This window comes from Pleurodeles waltl, chromosome 7 (genome assembly GCF_031143425.1).
Source record: "Pleurodeles waltl isolate 20211129_DDA chromosome 7, aPleWal1.hap1.20221129, whole genome shotgun sequence".
NCBI lineage: Eukaryota > Metazoa > Chordata > Amphibia > Caudata > Salamandridae > Pleurodeles > Pleurodeles waltl.
This window is the reverse complement of record NC_090446.1, coordinates 1,196,220,341-1,196,243,967: the sequence shown is the minus strand read 5'-3', so window position 1 is coordinate 1,196,243,967 and position 23,627 is coordinate 1,196,220,341. Positions and strand designations below refer to the sequence as shown.

Sequence of the window (23,627 nt, the reverse complement as noted above, 5' to 3'; positions counted from 1 at the left end):
GGTGTTATTAACTTGGGTAGGAGTATGTGATAATAGTGTAGTTAAATTGTTGCTAATATCATGTATTAAAGAATTATATTTACTACTATATGATTTCTGCAAATTGACGAGTAGTTGTGCTGATTAAATGCAATTTGAGATAGGTTGATGTATACAAATCAAACCACATTCTCCCAAAGTTTTCTCAAAAATAGGTTTGTTGTAAATTTTTGGAAGCTTATAACACCAAATAGATCACTGAAGGAATTGTCCTTTTCGGAGGAATGCGAGAAGAGTATTGGCCTGAATAGTTTGTAAGTAGTCCTATGAATAGGAAAGGACGGAAACAAAGGTTTCTGTGTAAAAGATAGGAATTCCAAAAACGAAAAAGGTGATAGGAAGGATAATATAATATTATTTAACAAGAGGCGTTGACATACGTTCCACAGCCCCCTGTCTCACTGCATCTCTATATGTAGGTACGCGCTTCCAACGACAATTCTAATACTCCCTTTCAGCCTCTGCACACGACAACCAATGCTTTCCACATACGGCACACTATGAACATACAAGCTTCCAACCATACCACCCAGAAGAGCCATTCGAGTCATGCTAGAAGTAGGAAACCTTTTAACAAATGCTACAATGCATTAAAATACATCTGTACTAAGCAGCCATGAAGACTCCCACTTTGTGCCAAGAGAAATATGAAATCGGGTACAAATCCTAACAAATCATAGGCATGCATGATGTGTGGACGTCTCCTGTGAAGCAGTGCAATCCACATCTATTTAATTGGAAGACTCTTGCAAGAACTTTCTACCCGTAAAATAATTATTTTGAACGTTGCATACTTAGCATAAGTCCTTTTTCGAGGTTTGCCATCCCAATGCCAGAGAAAAGCTCCCTTCCCACCAGTTGATTTATGTAAGATTCCCAGTCAGTGCCCAGGTGAAACCTCCTGTCCAGCAAGGTGCGTTCTGCAAAGCACAGACGAGAGCTAGGATATACCCCTCCTCCCCCCGAGAGAGACGAGGCAAACACCAACTACACGGCTTTTGAAAACTACTGAAAGCCAGGCTTCTCCTGTTACTGGGCCAGGGCTACATTCTAATCGTAAAGTGAGGGGTTTCTTACTTTCTATTGTACCTGATGCAGCCTTCATTGAGGGAACTACTGTACCCTCAGATGTCACATGAACGGACTAGTCACATCGTAACATGTTAGTTATCATGTGAGCTGACCGGCATAAACTGCTTACTGTACTGGGTGAGAGATGGTGGGACCTGGCCTCATGTACAGCATGAAATGGAAGGGACTAATGGGACTCCTGCCCTATATGGAATATCACGTGAACTGCCCTAGTGGAGCTACTGTAGACTGTGAGACATTATATAAACTTGCATACTGGAACCGCTGAACTCTTTTTTTTGTGAACTGGCTTAATAAAACTAGAATACTCGAAGCAATATCATGCGGACTAGCCTACTAGCATTACAGCACAACGCGGTGATATCGTGACAATGACAAATAGAGGTAAAGAGATAAAGAGGAGCAATTGATTTAATACGCAAAGAAAATAAATGGAAAAAAAAAAGAAAAGAAGTACAAAGAATTGAAGAAGCAGAATCGGCAAAAAAAAACAAATATTTCTGGCCTTGCAAGCATATGCATCAAAAAGAAAACATGTATAAAAATTAAAATATGGTGCCATTCATACAGGTTATTGATATGCTGGTAATTACAAATTTAGTTAAAGTTTAACCATTCTGTAGACTTTTACTAGAACAGTATGGGTGCTTCCTACTAAGCAGGTGTACTTAGAAGAGGAAAGGAAACTTTTTTTTAGTTTTTTAGTTTTAATGCACATCACAGGTAAAATGATTCTTACTGGCACGAAGAAAAAGTCATATTGACTTTGAAACAGAGTAACTAAAAGACATGGACAAAGAACACAAAGATGACTAATAAAAGGATATAAGATAAAGAAAGGCCTTTTCCATCTATGCACCGAGGATCTGTATCAGCATCCCCTTATCCACCAGGGCGGCTCCAAAGCTGATCCAGTTAATGAAAGAAATGAACACACGTCTCTTTAAAGAACACTACATCACAGTACATTACCGTACACAAATCAGACAGCTCTCCTACCACTCCTCCATTTGTCTTTGTTCCTGTACAGTGCTCTGTTCCTTTTTGTCTAGGTTCAAGCAACATCATTATCACAATATAGGTACAAAAAATGCTGGCAAAGTAATATTTTATCTCCCAAGTCTTGGCACTGAGATTCACCTCTTTTTAAATGGATGTACACATGTCATCAGAAAAAATGCCATCACTCACAGTGCAATGGCAACGGTTGAAGTGAAATGGCCCAGTTTCATGCTGTAGGGTGTGGAAGCAAAATGCAAAAGACAGCTTAACAGATCAAAGGATGAAGAAGGCTCAAGACAAGCAACTTTATGTATGGATATATGTGTTTTTGTAATTGCACATGGTTGGCAAGACAGCTAACTTTGTCTATAGGTGAGACCTAAAAAAGGAGAACGAGTAGAATTGTAAAGAAAGTAGTAATAGGGAAAAAAGGAAAAATCACATAAGGGATAGCATAGCTTCAATGCATCCCTTACATACCAAGGACCAGATCGAAAAGGGTTTATGTTTAAGGCTCCGAGGAAAAGGCATTACTCCAGACCTGAATTTCAAAGTCTAATCCCCATGCATGAAAATTAAATCTAAGATCATCACGAGGAATGAGAAAAGCATAAATGTACTCTTGCCAGAATGTACTTGGATTAGAGTCTGAATTTCACGATTGCATCTTTCTCGCGACTAGACCACTTTATTGCATCTTAAAACTCTGTCAAATATTTCTAGTGCAGCATCTTATAGCCTACACCAAAACTTTCCTGCTGGACCACATTCCTGCAGGATCGAAAGTAAATAGCGCATTAGCTTTCATGTTGTGCATTTAGATTGGCCTTTAGAGAAAATCTCTTGTATTTCAGAAGACAGGTTGTTACTAAAAGGCTGGTCAGACATGAAGTGTCAGCCAGATATCAAGCACTGCCATAGCCGTCAAAGGACTCCTATTTGTCAAAGTAAGATCTCTCAATTTACCCTAACCCAACGATTGTCATATAGTCTAGTTTTTTGACATAGTGGAGTGGCTGCTTACCTTTTCAGTGGCTCTTGTCTTCTGACTAGCAGAAGAGTTGAGGTCTTCATGTACTCTATCCAGCAGCCATAGGAGGAATTCCAGGGCATCGTGCTGTGAATTTCCACGGAACTGTGGCCCAAATTTGGATACTGTGCTCTGTAATGAAAGGAGAACACAACTTAACAGCCATTCTTTCAGTGTTTGCAAGTCAACATCATGAGAAAAGTATAATATAGATGATAACAGATCTGACAAGCATAGGTTATCATCCTACTGTGAAATATATCTTGGCTGGGTTTGTCAGTCCTTGCCATCTGCCACAGTCTCTTTGTTACGGGTGTACAATCAGGCTTCAACAGGACCCATGATCAGCTGCACAACACAGCCAAAATCTCTTTATCAGAGGGACTTCATAGAAAAACTCAAGCTGCGAGAATGAACATTTCATCAAGAAACAACCACCATTTTGCATTGACTATTCACAACAGAACCACATAATACTACTGTAATTTAAGGGCAGAGTTATGCCAAACATTAATTGGTCAATGAGACAGAGAGAGTTCTCAAAGATGTACACCGATAACAGTGTGTTTCAGCCTGTGCAGAACTTGTCAGTGTGATGTACATGCAGACAAATCTGCATGACTAATATGTGTAAGGGAAATTTATTAAACATTGCACCGAGTATCCATCACAACAGTGATGCAAACCTGGCACAAAGTGTTCAACTGAGATTTACATTCCAATGCAAATCCTGCTTTATGTTGGAAGGCTGCCCTTTAGCAAAGTATTTATGCTACCTTGCATCAAGATGGCATTGTATAGGTAGTACATGGGCATTCCCATGCAACCACTTGTGTGTTTTGATGCAGATCCTATATACTACATTGGTAAGCAGACATTTGCACAGAAAAATGGGCACGTCCTTAAAGCAGACGTAAGGTTTGAGAAAACTTTGCATGTGTGCTACACTGGAAAGGAAAATTGTTGCACTGTCAAAGCTTAGTGTTTAGTACCCTACAGTACAAAACCTAGGCGTGACATCATGCAGACAAACCCGCACTATGGGTCAAGGGTTTGTGTATTAGCACGAGGCAGCCAGTATAGGTGCGGAAACACCACCATCTCTCAGCTGACATGATCATTTTCTACTCTCTTCCACGCAATGCACGGCAGAAACTGGGTTGTATATATGTATTTTTAAATACAGAAAACAGGGTTTTTGCACCTCCGCATAATTCTTGGCTTCTTCTTAAGAAAGGGCAGCATTTCTCAGCCAATTAATCACCTGGGGAGGCGGACCTCTCTCATCCAGCAACAGGCCTATCTGATCTTTTGCTAAGGGGAATATAACTCAGCCATCCTCCTAACAGGTTTAGGGAGAGGTTTAGTGTATCCCAGCAATGCCGTCGAAGGGGAACAATCTATAGGAGATACAACTAATTCTTCTATGGTATAACATTTCGTCCCAATAATTTCTGACTGGAGGGCACTCCTAAACTAAGTGATAAAAACAGGCAGGGTCATCTGGGGCAGCCTGCAAATTTCTGAGTCAAATCTGTGCAGAGATTGTGACGAACAGAATAGTCTGTTAAGAAACTTAAAATGAATCAGCTTACAGTTATTGTTGATAGATATGGACTTAGTTTGAGCGCAGCAGTATTTCCATGTTAGCTAATAACACGGCTATGTCTAGTCTCCATTTCTCCAAGGCTCTATGGTCTGCATGTGTGTCTAGAGACCCAGCCTCTTTCTTCTGTTTTAGAATGAGTTGAGTTGGGTAAGTGGGGTAAACTGGTGGTTCTTCAGGGAAGATGGCCCATGTTGATGACAACGCATGTTGTAAGTGCACATAGTTAAATATATCTAGGGGGGTAAGGACTTGGTCTCCTCTAAACTGATTAAGAGTAAGGAACGTCCCACCTATAAAAGGTTACCCTACCCGCAATCGTCGGTCACCCTTCTATCTATTTGTAAGAGTGGTGGTTGGGGAGGAGAGTTAGATATGTTTTTCAAGAAGGGAAAATATGTTGAATATAATTGTGCAGGGTTAGCCTGCTCAGTCATGTACCATATCAACCAGGCAGAACAATGGACAGTTTTTATAGTGTGTACCCGTTTCGGGAGACTAGTGGCTACGCAAGCCCATATTTCTCCCACTAGCACTTGGTCCCTCTCTACAGGATTATCAGGAGTGCCAAAATGCAACATTGAGTGATTGCGCTACATGGTAGCACGACTCCATGTCTGAGACCTTGATGCCACTCCGATCAAAAGGCAGTGTGAGTGTTTCCCATCTCAGTCTTGGATCACAACCTGCCTAAACTAGTCTGGTTAGTGTGGTTTTCAATTGGAGACAGAGTCTGGCTCAGTTGGGCTGGGATATTATGGAACAGATATAACAATTTGGGAAAGATGAGAATCTTAAGTGCAATCCTGCTAAAGAATGACATGGTTATCCACCTCTCAACCAGGTCTCGCAATTGGGCAAGTGGTGGGTCATACTGGTCTCATATCATTTGGAATTTATCTATGTTAAGCATGATCCCCAAGGTCAGACAGAACTGTCAAACCAGCGCAAGGGGAGTGCCATCCTCAATTCACAGGCTGCGTCAGTTATGGGAACATGTCTAACTCGATCTTGTTAATACTTACATAACATATTGTTTTAGCTATAAGTAGTGAGAGATGTGTATCCGGGTCTTTTACAAATGGCATAATGTCAATCCCATACAGCGACACCAACATACGCTGGAAAGTCAGCCCTCTGTGGGAATGTTTAGTGCATAGCCAGGGATCATGGCCAGGACAAACTAAAGGGGGATAAGGGGCACTCCTGTAGCGTACTTCTGCTAACTGGAAACGGATCCAAAATAAAGCTGTTAATGTATTCCACCCACTGGGTTGGTATACAGTGATTTAATGGGGTTTAATATTTTACATAAGATGCCAATTTTACATAGGACTTCAAATAGAAAAGGCAATTTGAAGGAATCAATTGCCTAGTTGGCATCTGAGGAACTGATATGGCAGTTATCTATGTTCTGACTCGTGGCATAACAGGGGAAAAAGTTCTTAAGATATTAAATGTAGCTGTGCCCGGGATAAAGCCGGAATGCTCCGGCAATATCAGGCTGGACATCAATGCAACCATCCTATTTGCTATACCACGTGCTAGCTTACGTTTAGTAAGGACAACGGTCTGTATGACGGACTCCATGTTTCCGCCTTTGCCTGGCTTCAGTGGTGCAGTAATGGCTGGCTCTCCGGTGGTTGGGGGGAGCTCTCCAGTCTACAGCCTCCTGATAAAGTTGTGGCACCAATAAGACTTTAAACGCTTTATAAGATTTGGCTGTGAGGCCATCGATGCCCGGAGACTTACCACTTGCCAAACCACCATTGGCCGCGATTCTCTCCTGTGCATCGATAGCAGGAGTTCCCTGGGGTACTGATGGAACTAACTGCAGACGTGCACCCGTGTTTGTACTGCAATGCTCACATTTTCATCTGAGTGGGCTAATAAATCATTTATGCGGACAGATAATATTACATCTTCTGAGGAATTCAGGCGCAAGTATACAATTATCTGCTAAATAAATGCCAAAATACATTAGCTGCAGCTTTTTTTTTTATAAAACCCAAAATAAATATGGCTAAAGGTAGATAAAAGGAACAAAAAAAAAAAAAATCTATGGGCCGGATTACAACTTTGGAGGAGGTGTTAATCCGTCCCAAATGTGACGGATATACCACCAGCCGTATTACGAGTTCCATAGGATATAATGGACTCGTAATACGGCTGGTGGTAAATCCGTCACTTTACCGTCACTTTTGGGACGGATTAACACCTCCTCCAAAGTTGTAATCAGGCCCTAAATATCTAGAGACGAAACATCACCAAATAAATGGTATAGAACGGGCTGTCCTCAACATAAGGCACAATGTATATCTAACAGCAGCATGACTTCTGGTTAATAACCGCTGACAACATGACCGCCCTCAAGAACGCTACACGCGAACACCACCACCTGATCCGCACTGCCAAAAGGAACTTTTTCACCGACAGACTAGACAAAAACAGCCACAACAGCAGAGAACTCTTCAGCATCGTCAAAGAGTTCTCCAACCCCAGCGCCAGCGCCAACGCCGTCACGCCCTCACAGGATTTGTGCGAATCCCTCGCCACTTTCTTCCATCGCAAGATCAGCGACCTCCACGACAGCTTCGGACACCAGACCCAACCATACACCACTGAACCCGCTTCCCCGGACATCACCCTCAACAACTGGACCCACATCAACACGGAAGAAACCAAATCCATCATGAACTCTATCCACTCCGGCGCCCCTTCGGACCCCTGCCCGCACTTCATCTTTAACAAAGCCGACGACATCATCGCCCCGCACCTCCAGACCGTCATCAACTCTTCTTTTTCTTCTGCTACCTTCCCCGAATGCTGGAAGCACGCTGAAGTCAACGCCCTACTAAAGAAACCTACGGCTGACCCAAGCGACCTGAAAAACTTCCGCCCCATCTCTCTTCTACCTTTCCCAGCCAAGGTAATAGAAAAGACCGTCAACAAACAGCTGACCACCTTCCTGGAAGACAACAACCTGCTCGACCCTTCACAAACCGGATTCCGAACCAACCACAGCACGGAAACCGCCCTCATCTCAGTCACAGACGACATCAGAACCCTGATGGACAACGGTGAAACAGTCGCCCTCATTCTCCTCGACCTCTCGGCTGCCTTTGACACCGTCTGTCACCGCACCCTAATCACCCACCTACGCTCCACCGGGATCCAAGGCCAGGCCCTGGACTGGATCGCCTCCTTCCTCGCTAACCGCTCCCAAAGAGTTTACCTCCCTCCGTTTCGCTCAGAACCCACCAAGATCATCTGCGGCGTACCTCAAGGCTCATCGCTCAGCCCGACACTCTTCAATGTCTACATGAGCCCCCTCGCCGACATCGTACGCAAGCACGACATCATCATCACCTCCTACGCCGACGACACCCAACTTGTACTCTCCCTCACCAAGGACCCCGCCAGCGCCAAGACCAACCTACAAGAGGGTATGAAGGACGTCGCAGATTGGATGAGGCTCAGCCGCCTAAAGCTGAACTCTGAAAAAACGGAAGTCCTCATCCTCGGCAACACCCCGTCCGCCTGGGACGACTCCTGGTGGCCCACGGCCCTCGGCACCGCACCGACCCCCGCAGACCACGCCCGCAACCTCGGCTTCATCTTGGACCCTCTTCTCACCATGACCAAGCAAGTCAACGCCGTGTCCTCCGCCTGCTTCCTCACTCTCCGCATGCTCCGCAAGATCTTCCGCTGGATCCCCGCCGACACCAGAAAAACCGTGACCCACGCCCTTGTCACGAGTCGCCTGGACTACGGCAACACCCTCTACGCCGGGACCACCGCCAAACTCCAAAACCGCCTGCAACGCATCCAAAACGCCTCGGCCCGCCTCATCCTCGACGTACCCCGCAACAGCCACATCTCCGCACACCTGAGACACCTGCATTGGCTCCCAGTCAGCAAAAGGATCACCTTCCGTCTTCTCACCCACGCACACAAAGCCCTCCACAACAAGGGACCGGAATACCTCAACAGACGCCTCAGCTTCTACGTCCCCACCCGCCCCCTCCGCTCCGCTGGCCTCGCACTTGCTGCCGTCCCTCGCACCCGCCGCTCCACGGCGGGTGGGAGATCTTTCTCCTTCCTGGTGGCCAAGACCTGGAACTCCCTCCCCACCAGCCTCAGGACCACCCAGGACCACTCCGCTTTCCGGAGACTCCTAAAGACTTGGCTGTTCGAGCAGCGATAACCCCCCCTTCCCCCCCTAGCGCCTTGAGACCCGCACGGGTGAGTAGCGCGCTTTATAAATGTTAATGATTTGATTTGATTTGATTTGAATAGTAGTGCCAGGACGCACTATAGGATTTTTGTTACGATAGTGATTTTGAAAGGCAGTCACAACATTTATGGTGTAAAAGCAAAGATACTGATCATGACTCCCTACACCCTGCAGAATAGATAACTGGGTAGAGTAAATGGGCCTGGTGGACCTCATCAGCCATCAAAATCTATTTAGCTAAGCAGCCCAAAAAACATGCTACTGTTTTTAAACTTTGCAGAAAATAGGCTTCGGTACTTTATTTCCACAGGCATCCATAATTGAACTATTCTAGACACTTACTCCCTTTCTAATGTAGCTCTTGTCTGTTCAGTCTATTCACAAGCAACTCCATGTTCTGGTACTATCACTTCAGGATTAATAAAAGATCACCAAACAGACAGGACTCCGTCCATCCCTCAACAAAAAATAAGGGACCACTGCCACTATCAAACAGGCTCCACTAGTTTGTCTGAACATTTCAGAGCCACAGCAGCTCTTTGTCTTGGCTTTCACCAAACAATCAAGGTAAGGGAGAAATTGATAGAGTGCATATTTATCAAGCATTGGCAAAGCCAATAGGTTTCGCCTTTGTTTTTTCTTCCTATCTAAATGGATTCTCAAAGCTAATGGCTTATCAAATTAAAAACATCATAACAATTTTCTAATATTTGCAATCCAGTTAGATAGAAAGAAGAAACAATGGCGAAATTTATTGGCATGGGACGAAGAAGAAAGAAGACGGCAGTGAAGAAAAAAAGACGGGAAGAAAAAGGACAGCAGTGAAGAAAGAAGACTGAAGATGGGATCCTGTAAATAAGAAAGAAGACGGCAGTGAAGAAAGACGACAGAAGATGGGATGTAGTAAAGAAGAAAGAAGACATAAGACTGAATGCAGTGAAGAAGATGGCAGCGAAGAAAGAAGACTGCAGCGAAGTAAGAAGAAAGAAAACTTCAACGAAGAAAATAGTCCGCGTGAAAAAAGAAAAAAAGTACCTTCAGCATCGTAGCCAGAGAGGAAGGACACTGGCCAGTGCCCAATAGAAAGTGACCGGAAGGAGTACTGGTCCAGAGGCAACCAGACGGCAAAAATGGCAAAAGACAACAGGAAGTGAAGCAGGATGACGTGCAGATGATGTGCTGGTCAATCAGAAGCATGTAAATCAGAGTGACGTTGGACTAAGCCAATGGTAAGTTCAGGTAAGTAGGGGGCTGGTTCTAAGCCACTTTAAATTTTTTAATAAACAATCAATTTCGCAAGCAGCATGCATGCAGGCGAAACCAAGTGTGTGTATTTATTTTGGATTGGGTACTCCAACTAAAGGGTTAGCCAATAAAGGATACTCATAATAACAATAATACTAATAATAATAACTATCAGCACCCAACCAATTGAATTATTTGTTAATTTATAAGAGAGTCAAGAGCAGAAAGATAAAGTACAGAAAGGGGGAAGAACAGTATTAAAATTTTACTTTCTGCCTGAATTTACTTCGTACACTTGTTTCATCTGCCTATTTTAACCTTTAGAAGAAAACATTTTCTAATACAAGCTGTGTTCTATTTTAGGCACATTTTAGAAATGGGGTCTCTGGTTGGCAGTCAGTTTGCAGTCTGTCCACGCAGGGACCCTCACTCTAGTCAGGGTATGGGAGATAGACAGCTCAGATTATCCCGGCTCACTCCCTTGGTAGCTTGGCACAAGCAGTCAGGCTTATCTCAGAGGCAATGTGTAAATTATTTGTACCAACACACACATTAATCCAGTGAAACTACCACAAAAGGTCTCCACACTAATTTAGAAAAATAGCCAATATTTATTTAAATCAAACAGGACAAAAGTGACAAACATCCAACATACACAACCAAAGATATAATTTTTTTTAAGGTAAAATTAGTCTTAATCCATAGAAATCAATGGGTGCATTGTTTTAGCACAAAGTACCTGATATGTGCCAAAAATAAAGCTGCACAGGTGAGTGTGCATCGGAAAAGCAAGCGAGGTGTACATTTTTTGCTCGCAAGTGAGGCTGTGTGTCATTTCTTTGTCCACCGGACAGGCAATGTGTTGATTCTTTCCTCACAGGGAAACATGCGCTGATTTCCAAACAAGCAGCCTCAGGTCAGTGCGGTAATGTTGCAGGTTTTGCTGCCCAGGGATGATGCATGTAAAATCTGACAGCAAAGCAGTGATAAATCCGCGCTGAGCTGGCGATGCGTTGATTTTGCCGGCGATGTGTTAATTTTTTTACCCCACTGTAGGCGCTGTGTAAATTTTTCTGCCGCTTTGTGGATTTTCTCCTTGGGTTCACCAGCTTCTTCTTTCAAGGGCCCAGGGACTGGATGTAGCACCACTTGGCAGGGTAGGGGTTTCAGCAAGAGAGCCCAGGTGCCGGCAAATTAAGTTTTTGATGGCCCTGAGACTTCAGAACAGGGGGCAAGCTCAGTCCAAGCCCTTGGAGAATCTTCATAAGCTGGATACACAGCAAAGTCTAGTTTCTGTCCTCTTTATTGCAGAAGCAGCAACTACAGGCCAACCCAGCAAAGCACACACAGCAAAGGGGACATACAGCTCTTCAGCTCCTCTCCTTGGCAGAGGTTCCTCTTGATCCAGAAATAATCTAAAAGTCTGGGTATTTGGGTCCACTACTTATACTCATTTCTGCCTTTGAAGTAGTCAAAATTCAAAGGAAAATCTCTGCTGTTCACAAAACCCTGCCTTGCCCAGGCCTGGCCTCAGACACACACCAAGGGGTTGGAGACTGCATTGTGTGAGGACAGGCACAGCCGTTTCAGGTTGTCAGCTCCTCCCTCCCCACTCTAGCCCAGGAGACTCATCAGGATAGGCAGGACACTCCCCAGCTCCCTTTGTATCACTGTCTAGAGCAGTGGTTCCATACCTATGGTCCGGGGACCCCTGGGGGTCCGCAAACCCTCCTCAGGGGGTCAGCGACTGCTTAGAAAATAAAATATTAACAAATTAGGTCCCCAGCATTCAGTGATGACTCAGTGGAGAGGTCCCCAGATTCCAATAATGATTCAGTGGGGGTCGCCGGGTTCCAGTAATGATAAAGTGTGGGTCCACAGAAGTCAAAAGGTTGGGAACCACTGATCTAGAGGGAATTCGCAAACAGGCCAACTGCCAGTCTGACCCAGACGTGGATTCCACAGGCAGGAAGAGGCACAGAAAGGTTAAGCAGAAAAAGCCCACTTTCTAAAAGTGGTATTTTCAAACAGACAATCGACCAAAGATGCATTTTTAAATCGTGAGTTCAGACACTCCAAACTCCACATCTCTATCTGCTGCCAATGGGAAACTGCACTTAAGATATTTAAAGGCAGTCCCCATGTTAACCTATGGGAGAGGTAGGCCTTGCAATAGTGAAAAACAAATTTGGCAGTGTGTCACTATCAGGACATGTAAATCACACCAGTACATGTCCTACCTTTTAAATACACTGCCCCCTGCCCATGGGGCTACATAGGGCCTACTTTAGGGGTGACTTACATGTAGTAAAAGAGACGGTTTGGGCCTGGCAAGTGGGTACACTTGCCAGGTCGAATTGGCAATGCAAAACTGCACACAGACACAGCAGTGACAGGTCTGAGACATGTTTAGAGGGCTACTCATATGGGTGGCAAAATCAGTGCTGCAGACCCACTGGTACTTATAAACCACAGAGGGTAACCCAAAAACCCGATCGAGCTGGGTAGAAGATAATTATTACATACAACAATGCCCTAACGAGGAAAGATCGACAAATTAATTATATATCATAAAACAACATAGGTGAAAACAAAAAAACTATTTATTCATATAAATATATATATTCATTTATTTACTTATACAGAAATATCAATTTAATATATTCATCCTATATGGACAACCCATCTAGTAAAACACCACACCAAAGGACAGATAGTGTGAGACAAAGTACTTGTGATAGATAGAAAGAAGAATACATATTCCAATGAATCAAAAACCTATACAAAAACATTAAAAACTGTTGGTTGGTTCTTTTCTGTTTGCTGCATTAACTCCATTCCAAATCCTCAGAGAGTCTAAATCAATTCCTTTAATCCTCCAAAGATCCTCTGCAGAAACCAATCCAGACTATGATATATCTGGTCGACGTTTCGACCCCTCTATGCCTTGGGCCAAATCCCAGCTCCACAATGGGTCTTCTTCAGGACTAGTACGATGGGAGTCCCTTAAATATATCCTCAGACTTCTTCACTGGGTTTGCTTTGTGAACGCTCAGTCTTCTGAAGGCTCACACATAAATGAAGATATGATCTCCTCATAAGTAGACAAGTAAAAGAAGTGAAGAAGAGCATCTTTGGAGGAGAAATAGTTTTTTTGTTTTCACCTATGTTTTTTTATGATATATAACTAATTTGTCGATCTTTCCTCATTAGGGCATTGTTGTATGTAATGATTTGCAGACCCACTAGTAGCATTTGATTTACAGGCCCTGGGAACCTCTAGTACACTTTACTAGGCACTTACCAGTAAATCAAATATGCCAATCAGGGATAATGAATCATAATCACAATTTACACAGGAAACCCTTGCACTTTAGCAATGGTCAGCAGTGTGATGGGCAATATTTGATGACCGGGAACCTTGAGCTGAAAAAAGGACACCTAAATACGGAAAGGTGCTTTTACTAGTCAGGGAGTCAAGACCAATAGACAATGTAGTCAATGTTTTACACTTAGGGCCGCAGGACATAATGTGGGACTTGGTGAAATTAGTCCTAAGATCGAGCGAGGACATAAAACTAACAAAAGGGAACACAAGAAGACGCAGCGCTTTTGGAGTCTGTGCCATAAGCGCCGCATCATCTGCGTACAAAAGTGCTGGAATGGGCTTACCCCCAATTATTGCAACATCTTGAGTGGTAACTATGAGTGACAAGTGCAAATCATTTATTTAAAAAAATGTCAATTGCTTTCAAGGGTTCACTGCCTGGTAAGGAGACATGAACAAAGATTTGAATAATTTTTTGAGCAGACATAATAAAACTCATGAAATTCTCATATATGGATTAGACGGGATAGATTTCTATACTTTGGATGCTCTCTGCTATTAACAATAGATATCACATTCCTGTAAACTTGCAGGAGCATAGAATTTTGGATATCGGTGTTTAGAGGAAATCACTATGCAAGACAAGATGGCATATGAAATTAATGGAGTCTCCAATCAACCCCAGGTCCAGGTTACTGCTATCACAAAGGTCACGGCCCTTCCATGAGCCAATATTTGTGCCCTCATTTACATTTTATAATTTGTACATCCTACTCTTTACAGGCCCGGATCTAACTGACAAATACATAAGGAAATTATTTTTGCATTATATGATTTAACCAGCAGCAGCAGCAGGACTATTCTTTTTTTATGTATGATTGGCAATGTAACCTTGTACTACTGACATTACTCTTTTACGTAAGATAGATATGTGGAGTTTCAGCATTTTAGAATCAGTGATCTCTCTAAAGAAGACTGCTTCCTGTCTTACTTCATCCCTTTGTCTTTTTCAACGAATCGCCATTAGTATTTATCAAATGTAATACTTATTTTTTTTTGTTTTTACCAGTGGCGGCCGGCAGCTTTAGGAGGGAGGGGGCAGGCGGGCGGGAAACAAACACACACACACACATTCATTCTTTCACACACAGACATGCACGCATGCACATCATTAACAACACTCATAACATTCAAACATGCACGCACGCATCAAACATTCATTTTAAAAGTTCACACACACTCATTCTTTTACACACGCATGCACATCCATTAACACTCATAACATTCAAACATGCACGCACCAAACATTCATTTTAAAACATCACACACACACACAGATTTACCCTCAGCCTCGAGGTCCCAGGAGGGTTGGGACTGCTGCCTTCCAGGTCAGCCAATGATGGAAGGCAGCAGTCCCAGCCTTGTCGCAGAGTGGGATGGGGTCAGTGAGACTGCTGACCCCACCCCACTTTGTGACGAAGTGTCACTAATTGACACACACCCTGGGTGCTTCAGGGCTTAAACCTGAAGTGCCGAAGGTGGGTGTCAAAGGGTGACGCTTTCCGCGTCACCCAGGGGAGGGCCTCAAGGCACTTTTGCTGAGCCTAAGAGGTCACGCCCATAGGAGCTGTGACCTCCTCAGCCCAGCAAAGTTCAGCTCAGGCAGCCAGGAGTCTGCGTAAATCACGCATGTCTCACTCCTGGCTGAGTTGAAAACGAAGAGTGTCTGTCAGGCTGACCTTTGTTCAGCATGACAGACACTCTTCATGAGGGGCAAAAGGTGGAGGGGGTGGCCCCTCCGCCCTAAAGGACGGGCCGCGCCTGGCTTTTACCTAGTTTATTTTGAACAGTATACTTGGAAAGAGCAGTATTGCATGCTGTAGTCCAACTGATGTTGGAATTAAGAACAGAGTAACAACGACCTAGAGGACAAAAATACACATTATTTTGCAATTATGGGTGGGAAGGTTGTCAATGACACTAGATGGTCAGAAACATCCCAAATATACAGTGTGCTCCAGGAGAACCCAGGCAAGAATATCAGTAGCATCAAATATCATGGACCGAATCTTGAAGGACAAAATATGACAAGGGAAATAAGTATAGATTTTCTATGTATTACTCCACATATATGTACATTGGCAGCATATACAACGTTACCATACTGTACGATCTATCCTGTAAAGGGACCCGGCTTGAGTTACTTTACCACAATAAGATATCCCGTTGAAGTTCAATTATCAGATAAAAGGCTGTACCAAATGAATTCCAACACAGAGTCAAGTTAATAGGAGAAATCAGCTTAGCAATCTTACTGGCATTAATAGTCAAATGCCCATTTGGTCCACTTGGGTTTCAACATTCTTACTTTGCACGCCTCTGAGCAAGAGACTAGAAACTTTTGCAAGCATTATTGAAAGAGCAGGCAATGAGAATTGTACAGTGGACATACACCAGAGCAAGTCTCAGAGATACAAGCAACCCCCTGCATATTGAATTACTGGCTTTTGTACGTAAATTCATAAGAATATCTGTTGGTGACACATACAGGTATCACTATCAATTAAACTGAAAAGAATACACTTTGCGATGTTAGGACATCCCTGTGGTGCAGGATCAGAGCAGGGTATTTAGGTTTCATTTGTCAAAGAGAGGGAAGACTGCTTCTTTCCTCCTTACCAGCTTCCCCTGACTTGACTGCAACACTAAAACAATCGAAGTCGGAAAGCAGGTAGAAACCAGGTCAAATCTCAGCAGTTTTTACTTTAAAAATCTGGTTTAATAATCCAGGAAACATCTCCGCCGTGTTCAGAGATGGAGCCTAAACGAGATAGTCTTGAATCAATAGACTCCATAAAGACAACCAAATGAGTGACTGCAACAGATCAAAGACTTAAAAGGATATAGACCAGAAGCTAAGCAACAAAAGGCAAGAAGAATTTTCAAGTGTGGTTGCACAGCAATGAAACTTAAAACCGAGTTGCTTTATCGCTACCTTCCTTGCGCCTCAAATACTAATGTGGTCCATACTGGATTGGAAACAATGCTGTTTAGTAATCAGACGTGCCTCAATCTTGGAAAGGAATTCAAGTCTAATCTTATTCTGAAACATGAAATGTCAAAATATTGTGAAGATGTAAGCTCCACCCACTCCTTACTGGGTGCCATAGATGAGCTGTTAATTTCAAAGCCCAGTCAAAGCCCTAGAAGCAAGGGTGGATCGATGGGTCATAATGACTGACAAGGATGAGTAGGTCTAAGAAATGAATATTACACCGGGCATTGAGTGTGAGCGGTTCCTAATGACTGTGATGAAAATCAGTAAGACTAAGAATAGTGAAGACTATCAGGGGCACTGATTTGGAACTAGGAAGCAGTGGGTAATAGGGCTGCTGCAGGGAAGAAAACTGCCACACAAACAAGCATTTGCAATGCAATAGGTCTCACATGTGCTTAAGTTGAAACTATTGGCATTGTAAAAGCATAACTGGACTTTTCTTGCCACATAAATTGGTCAACCCTGCCACATAATTTGGTCCTCTTTGCCGCATAATTCTAGTGGCCCTGCATATAACTAAAGCACTTCCATTTACCTTCTTCCTCTATCTGCAGCAAAAAATGAAAATATTGCTATTATTCATTATACTTATTTATATTATTATTATTGTGACTTCCCCATCCTAGTGTGGCGACCCAGAGATAACCTAGACAGAAAGAGTGTGTGGTGCTGACAGTTTTGATGGTGGTCCCATAGCCCTAGGATCACCACATGGTGAGTTATGGACAAAAATGTTTTGTAAAAAGGAATGCCCCGTAAAGCATTATGGGATGAGTTTCAGAGTGCAGCGAATATTGTAGTATCTTGACTGTAATGCTCAGAACAGCACCTAGAGGGCAACACAGTAAAAATAGCATTTGGAAGAAACATGGTCATGTAACCAAACAGTCATCCCCTAAAGGGCCTAACCACATGAAAAGCGAATGGCAGAAAGTAACGCAGTGTAAGCATATATTTAGCCCCTAGAGGGCGTAGTGCCTTACACATTTTCAGGCCTATTGCAATATTACAAACAAGGCCCTTAGAAACACAAAGTACTCCCAGTCGTAAAACAATAGTTCTAGCCATCAGAGCTCAAAAAGACACTGGATGCTGGAAGAAGTTTCTATTTTGGGAACCCCTCAACTTGGTGTGGGGACCCAGAGAAGACCTAGACCGAAAAAGTGCATTGTGCTGAATAGTTTGGTGGTGGTCCCATTGTCCTAGGACCACCACAGGCTGAATTTTGGGCCAAAATGTTTTGTAAAAGAAATGCTCTTCAAAGTATTATGGGGAGAGTTTTCCAAGTGCAGTGAATATTGTAGTATCGGCTCTCTCACTGTGGCGGGAGAGCCACGTTGAGGATTTGTGTTTTTTCTGTCTATAATGCGACAGTTTGTATATTTTTCAACTGCTAAACTTATACGTAAGTGGCACTCGTGTAACGTGCTCCTCCAACTGAGTTTGCGGTATATGAAACTTCACATACGTAACTGGTACTTTTGTAAAGCGCTCTTCTGATCGAGTTTGTGCTATGTGAAACTTAGGGAAGCAATAAACCCTTGTACAAAGGGGATGGAGCAGGAACAGGAAGCAAACGGTGTAAGAAATGGGACTCCGGTATGTATGAAGAATGCCAAGAGAAAAAGATGCAAGAAACCTGTGGGAAGCAGCACTGCAGAGAAGGGTAAATTATTATATATTTTTGAATATTCACGTAAGGCTATGAAACAGAGACAGAGGAGAGGTCACTGTTAACTGATAACTCCAAGCCACTAAGGACAGAATGATCCAGTACTGGGCTTTTATTTTACTGAGCAATCATTTTAGGAGTGTTATTTTAGTGGACCAGCTGAAGTGACCAAGAACTACAACTCCCAGAATGCTTTTGGTTGTTGACTAAAACGAATTAGTACTTCATTGGCGACATTGATAAATGTGTTTTTTGTATCACCTTGATGTTTTCTTTTGTGACAGATGACGGATTGCAATAGAGCAACCACGGAGGAAAAGAAGTTTGAAGCCTTTGTAAACAAATATGACAAATATTTTGACTATATAGCCTTGTCAATATGTTTTTTTAACAAAGAAAGCATTATCCATGAATACATTTTATTTTTAGAGCAAACTGTTTTTGCTTTATTGCAGTTTATTTTGTAAAAATAAAAATAACAAATTAATTGCTGGTTACATTTAAATTACATCTTCCACATTTTAAACGCCAATAAAAGTACGTGTTGCATACTTTGTAATGTAAACACTCATTCAGTCTACTCGTGTATTTCCCGTTAGAGAAATCTCTAAACACTATTTAAAGGAGCACATGCCTTTTACTTCCATTCCCTACTAGGTAAGCAGGAAAAGGATATATACAACAATCACATTTTCTCCTCAGTTTGAACCACTGCACATTTCTATTAAATGTTTATATCATACCATGACATAATGATACCGCAGTGAGGCCCCCTGTGTAAAGAAAGCTGATGGGGCAGCTCAGTGGGCTGATTCAGTCGAGATCTATGTATCAGTTAATGGAGTTTATGGATTAGCATAGTGAGTGACCCAACTCAGCCTTTCATCATTCCAAGGTAGATGATATGTGAACCATTCGACTGGTTAATAGTTGAGTGTTTGATTTACAGCGCTATGATGCTGCATGGCTGCAAGTCTATAGCAAAGCAGTTAAGAATTTCCAGCATTAATAAAGAGCATTAGAAGACGACCTACGGCATGATGGGAACTGATTGGCCCTCTAACGTGGCGTGATCTAAACGCACAGTGTCACCTATTATTGAGCAATCTTTATGCACCGCGTGTCTTGACAACAAAGGAAATCTGCTCGAAGATAATTGCCCCCCATTACAAAAGAGCTCTCTTTGTAGATACACCCGCAGAGGCGCAATAATGGAGCGTTCATCCCTTGTCGCACAATGCGATGCGGGGAAGTCATACAATGAGCTGACAGGGGGATGGGGGCCGTGTGCGTGATGGCAACTTGCGACGACTCTACCCAACATGAGCGCTGAAAGCTGTGTTAAATAAAACAACAAAGGATAGCGAGTAGGAGAGAGAAGGTATGAGAAGAGGATGGACAAAATGCACACGCCTGGTATATATTTAAACACCTACCATATATTTCATTAATCAGTTCCTGTCACATCAATCAGAGGAAAGATATGGGACCAAGTAAGAAAGAAAAAACAAGCATTTGCAATGCAATAGGTCTCGCGTTTGTTTGAGTTAGAGCTATTAGCGTTGTAAATTTTTAACTGGAACTTTCTTGCCACACAAGCCAAAAATAAAAAGTAAAAAACAGTTGACATAAGCATCCAATTCAAAGTGCCGCCGTGAGCGTGAAGGATAAAGACAATAGGAAAAAGAAGTTCGCTCACAGTCAAAGTTATCGGCAATAGTGCAATTATCCATGTAACAGGGTCGACGGCCAAGGCCGTAACAAAACTGCCCTAAGGAGGGACAAGCATAAAGCAGTTACCAACGAAAACAAAGGATTTTTTAAAGGCAAGCCCATGAACGAGTTATAGTGATGGGTGTGCGGTGGGCGTGGTTAAAAGTCCAGACACATACCAACACATCAGAAAAAGCAGCGCTTGTGCACTGCTATGCTCAACCTAAAATGTAGAGGAAAGACCCAAAGGAAGAAAAGTGGAAGAGACTGAGTAATAACGGGGGAAAAAAAGAAAAATAATGAAGATTAGACTATAATAAAAAGAGAAGAGAGGGGTCAATTGAGGAAAACCAAAAGAAATTGAGAATAGAAAGAAAAGTTAAAGTTATTATTGGCCTATCCATAGGTCGGCCTATTGGCAACATTACCTGGCGAGTGCTAATTGGCACTAAAAATGGATATGCTGTTTTTTCAAGAGTTAACTTTAAAGTTGGGGTGTGCAAAATTGGAAATGTGTAATTTGCTTTCGTGTAAGTCAGTTTTTCCACACTTTTCAGGCTAAACCAATAGATGCATATTTACAAGACAGTGGCGCATCAGCTATGATGCGCCACTTTTCTTGCGCCCCTCAACATCATTATGGTAGCGCCGGTTTACAATATGGTTAGCACATTAGTGTGAACATTTTTGACGCTCCTGTGGCGCATTGGTCAACTGGCACCAAAAATTATGGCACCAGTCCAGCAATGCGTGGGTGTAACTTTAATGCAAATTTCACTGTGCCATTTTTCTGGGTCTCCTAATGGGGAAACACCCTTCTTGCGCAGGAATAAGTGACGCAAGGGGTTACAAAGTGGCTCAATGCTTGCATTGCATCACTTTGTAAATCTAGCGCTGGGAAAAGGCCTCTGTGAAGCTGCCTTAGCGTAAATATATATATATATATATATATATATATATATATATATATATATATATATATATATATATATATATATATGATGCTAGGGCGTCACAAGGAGGCGCTAGGGGCTTGTAAAAATGCCCCATTGGGCAAAAAACAAAAACACAATAAGCAAAAGCATCTCGCATTTTATTGTTCCCGTGTGGTTGCAGTATATTCTTACTGCATTTGCTGTAAGTTTTCACTGTGACCAGTATACCATTTTAAGTGTAATAGCGTAATTTCGGGAATCTCAAATAACAAGTATAACATGAAATTCCTACAATTACATGAATTATGCTGGCATAACTTTGATTTTAACTGGGTCTACTTTAAGCATGTTTTTCTCGTGATTTTGAATCTGGTTTCATGTTAGCAGACATTTTTTCTCTAGACAACTTACAATTGGTACAAAAATACCGATCATGACTAGAAAATACACATGCACAAAATATCAGATTAGGAATATGTATTATTTTCACGCAATAACTTAGTAAAGGGCATGACCGGACTTGCTAGCCGGGCAAACGGGCAATCTCCCGGGAGGCTGGCGCCCAGTGAGATCAGTTTTGACACTTTGGAGGCCGGGTTCGCTCTCCATGAGTGGCGGTGCACGTTACCGACGGGGGCAATTTAATAGAGTTGCGCTGGTTCTAGCGCGCATCACCATGTCTGCACAGGGAGGCTGAATTTATCATTTTTGCCAGGGCTGTTTAGGTTACCAGTCCGGCCCTGGTAGAAGGACCTAAGATGACTCATATGGTAAGTGTGCCTTTTGCAGGCACCTCTGTCACATTTATGTCGCAGGTTAAAATACCATTGGGGCAGACTCAGCCTTTCATCCTTCCAATGTTGATAAAATGAGTACCAGGAAGTAGGATAATAATAACACCTTTTATTTAAAATGCTACTAAATTGTGAGATGATGGCAGGGAATGACATACAAAACAGAGTATTATTATGACGCTTTCTGTGAAAAAGTAAACAGGTTTCTTTTCTCCCCTCACAAACTTTCACTCACAAAAGGAAAACATTACTGTGAACTATCAGGAGCACTCAATGCTATGAAACATTGCTCATTTAAACACTCCAAACAAGTATGAAGCTGAAGGCCATTGATGAGTGCTGACTCCTCCGTTCACACATGCAAATTATTATGGGTTAACTATGTATTCCTGGGAACCTGGGCAGATCAATGGTACAAAGAACAATAGTTCCTTCAGAGGAAGTTATAAGCCTAAACTTCCTTAGCTAATCAGATACACACATCAATTGAATTGCGCATGTACAGTTCCATTTTTTACCGGTACAGTCATTTAATTGTTTTTACAAAGATACATTGCATTATATCACAGGTGCTCCAACAAAACAGCGCAGTGAAAGTGAATAGTGACATACGTTAAAGGATGTGCGCTGGTGCTATATACAAAGCATATATGCAGGTCCAAGTGCTGGTGAAAATATTTTGAACAGCACGACTCCAGCTAAGAGTACAGTATGTACAGGATCATAAATATTAATGTCAGTCCACTAGAGCAGTTTCTGACTTTTCAACCCTACAGATATTGCTTTAAACAGGGTCTTCCTCAGGACCAAAACGTGGTGGCAAGCTACAAGAGAAAATGAGCCAAACTAATAAGCATTCACCTTAGTGCGAGGTGTTGCAATGTCTGACGAAAGACTACATTTTAATTCACAGTGGGTGTAATGAGCATTGAATCAATATAGAAGATGGTTGTAATGCAGGTCCCCATATATTCCTCAGCTAAGCAGACCTGCCAACACACATAGTACCACCATGACATACAACGTTGGCTCTTCACAGTCTTCCAGTGAAGACTCAGTATCACATGGTGTCTGTTGGAAATGGCCCTTTCTGCAGGGTCATCCCCTGACTTTTGTCTTCCTCCTTCTCTTTTTCTGACCCTTTTTTTGCTGTCTGTATGCCTCTGGGCTATTAGGTGCTAAAGTGCCTGTGTTCTGTGTCTAAAACATGGTAACATTGACATCTCCATGACTGGCATATTTGATTTAATAGTAGAGTGCACTATTTGTGCTTAGGGCCTGTAAGTTCAATTCTACTAGTAGGCCAGCAACACTGGTTGTGCCATCCACTACAGTAGCCTTTCAAACATGTCTCTGGCCTGCCATTGCAGAGCCTCAGTGTGCAGTTTTAGCTGCCACTTTCCAAGCTCGCCAAGCCCAGACCTTCCTTTTTATTACATGTAAGTCACCCCTAAGGTAGGCCCTAGTTAGCCCCAGGGGTAGGGTGCAGTGTATTTCTAAAGTTGGAAATGTACTTTTAATTTTAACAAGTCCACATAGTGAATAACTCAAATTTGTTTTTCACTATTGCAAGGACTATCGTTACCATAGGCTAACATTGGTGTTACCTTGAAACATCTTAAGTGTAATTTCCATTTGGGAAAAGATAGAAAATGGAGTTTGGTATCTGAGCTCCCAAGTTAAAAATACATCTTTTGGTAACGTTTTTTAAATTGCAAGTCTGTAAATGCCACTTTTAGAAAGATGGTATTTTCTTACTTTAACCATTCTGTGCCTTATCCTGTCTCTGAAAAGACGTCTGGGTTCAGGTGACAGCTACATTTGTGCATTCTCTCCAGACGACAACAAACAGGAAGGGCTGTGTGTGATAGGATTT

At 42.6% G+C, this 23,627-nt stretch overlaps 1 protein-coding gene across 1 annotated transcript in view; it reads right to left on the bottom strand.

The window, feature by feature from the left end:
* USP43 (ubiquitin specific peptidase 43) overlaps positions 1-23,627 on the bottom strand; it is a 750,310-nt gene that overhangs the window by 624,976 nt on the left and 101,707 nt on the right. Inside the window, exon 2 of the mRNA XM_069200325.1 lies at positions 3,158-3,295. Within this exon, the coding sequence (XP_069056426.1) occupies positions 3,158-3,295 (138 nt within the window). The remainder of the gene's footprint in view (positions 1-3,157; positions 3,296-23,627) is intronic.